Consider the following 1,102-nt stretch of genomic DNA (forward strand, 5'->3'; position numbering starts at 1 on the left):
TCACCCCCCTCACCCCCCTCACCCTCCTCACCCCCTCACCACCCTCACCCTCCTCACCATCACTACTGCCACCACTAAGTGAATGGGACTCCTTGGAAGGTGGAGACTCCTCAGTCTCTGTAGGCATTGAAGGCAGTGGTTCTCCATGATGTTAACTTATATCTTGTCTTCAAATTAAAGTTAGTTTGTAATAACTGAACTCAGGAAATGCTGTCAGGGTGAGCAGTGGAGGCTCTGAGCCCGTGTGCTTGTTCAGGTCCAGCTGACACGTGCTGTGTGTGACCATATGCCCTGGATTCTTTGGATGTAAAACAGGAATGTGAGACACAGGCTTGCCTTAAAGCTACTGAGAGGAGAGACTGGTGAAGTGGCCCTCGTGGCCGCTCCTGAGGGGCTGGCTGTCGGTCATGGCCTTTGGGCCCTGGTTGAGGATGCTGTCCTGGGTCCAGCTGATGCCCCCGCGGGACAGTGCAGACTGCAGTCCTGGGAAGGCCATGCTGCGTGTGTAATGTGGCCTCATCTGTGTGTCTGCTGTGAATGTCTAACATCTAATAAAAACCAGACATCACCTCATGGGTGTCTCATCAAAAGCAGCACCAGCCTTTCCATCATCTATGGATTTTCGAAAACAGAGACCTATTATTTCATGACATGAGAGCGGATGGTGTGTAGACAGGCCGAGCATCTTCTGCTCTACACCAGAGCTGTCCCTGAACTAAAAATGTGTGTGTCTTACAGGCAGGGAAGGGGAGACCTGTGCTTTGGTGTTTAGAGAGGGCTTGAAAGAAGAGTAGGAGCTTGAGAGGGAAAGAGCAAAAGAAAAACCCTTGGTTTCCATAAAGAGATGACCAGTGGTTCTAGACGTCGACCCTCTGACAGTACCAGCCTGGAGGACCCTGTGATAGGGGGATGAGCGGGATGTGGGGGAGCAGCCTCGTATTCCTGCTTCCTTGGAGGCGGGTGTGTGTGTGTGTGCGTGCACGTGTGTGTGTAAACACCCGTGTGACACGATCTCCTTCGCCCCCAGGGAGTACATGATGTCCGGCTGGCCTACATTCAGTTCGCCCTTTCCTTTCTGATTGCCGGTGATGACAGCACGATC

General features: G+C 52.6%; 1 protein-coding gene across 1 annotated transcript in view; it reads left to right on the forward strand.

Annotated features, from left to right (window-relative positions):
* Window positions 1–1,102, forward strand: part of URB1 (URB1 ribosome biogenesis 1 homolog (S. cerevisiae)) — a 78,220-nt gene that overhangs the window by 9,975 nt on the left and 67,143 nt on the right. Inside the window, exon 5 of the mRNA XM_010862304.1 lies at window positions 1,028–1,102. This exon is cut by the window's right edge and continues 13 nt beyond it. Coding sequence (XP_010860606.1) covers window positions 1,028–1,102 — 75 coding nt within the window. The remainder of the gene's footprint in view (window positions 1–1,027) is intronic.

Source organism: Bison bison, unplaced genomic scaffold, assembly GCF_000754665.1.
Source record: "Bison bison bison isolate TAMUID 2011002044 unplaced genomic scaffold, Bison_UMD1.0 scf7180017864481, whole genome shotgun sequence".
NCBI lineage: Eukaryota > Metazoa > Chordata > Mammalia > Artiodactyla > Bovidae > Bison > Bison bison.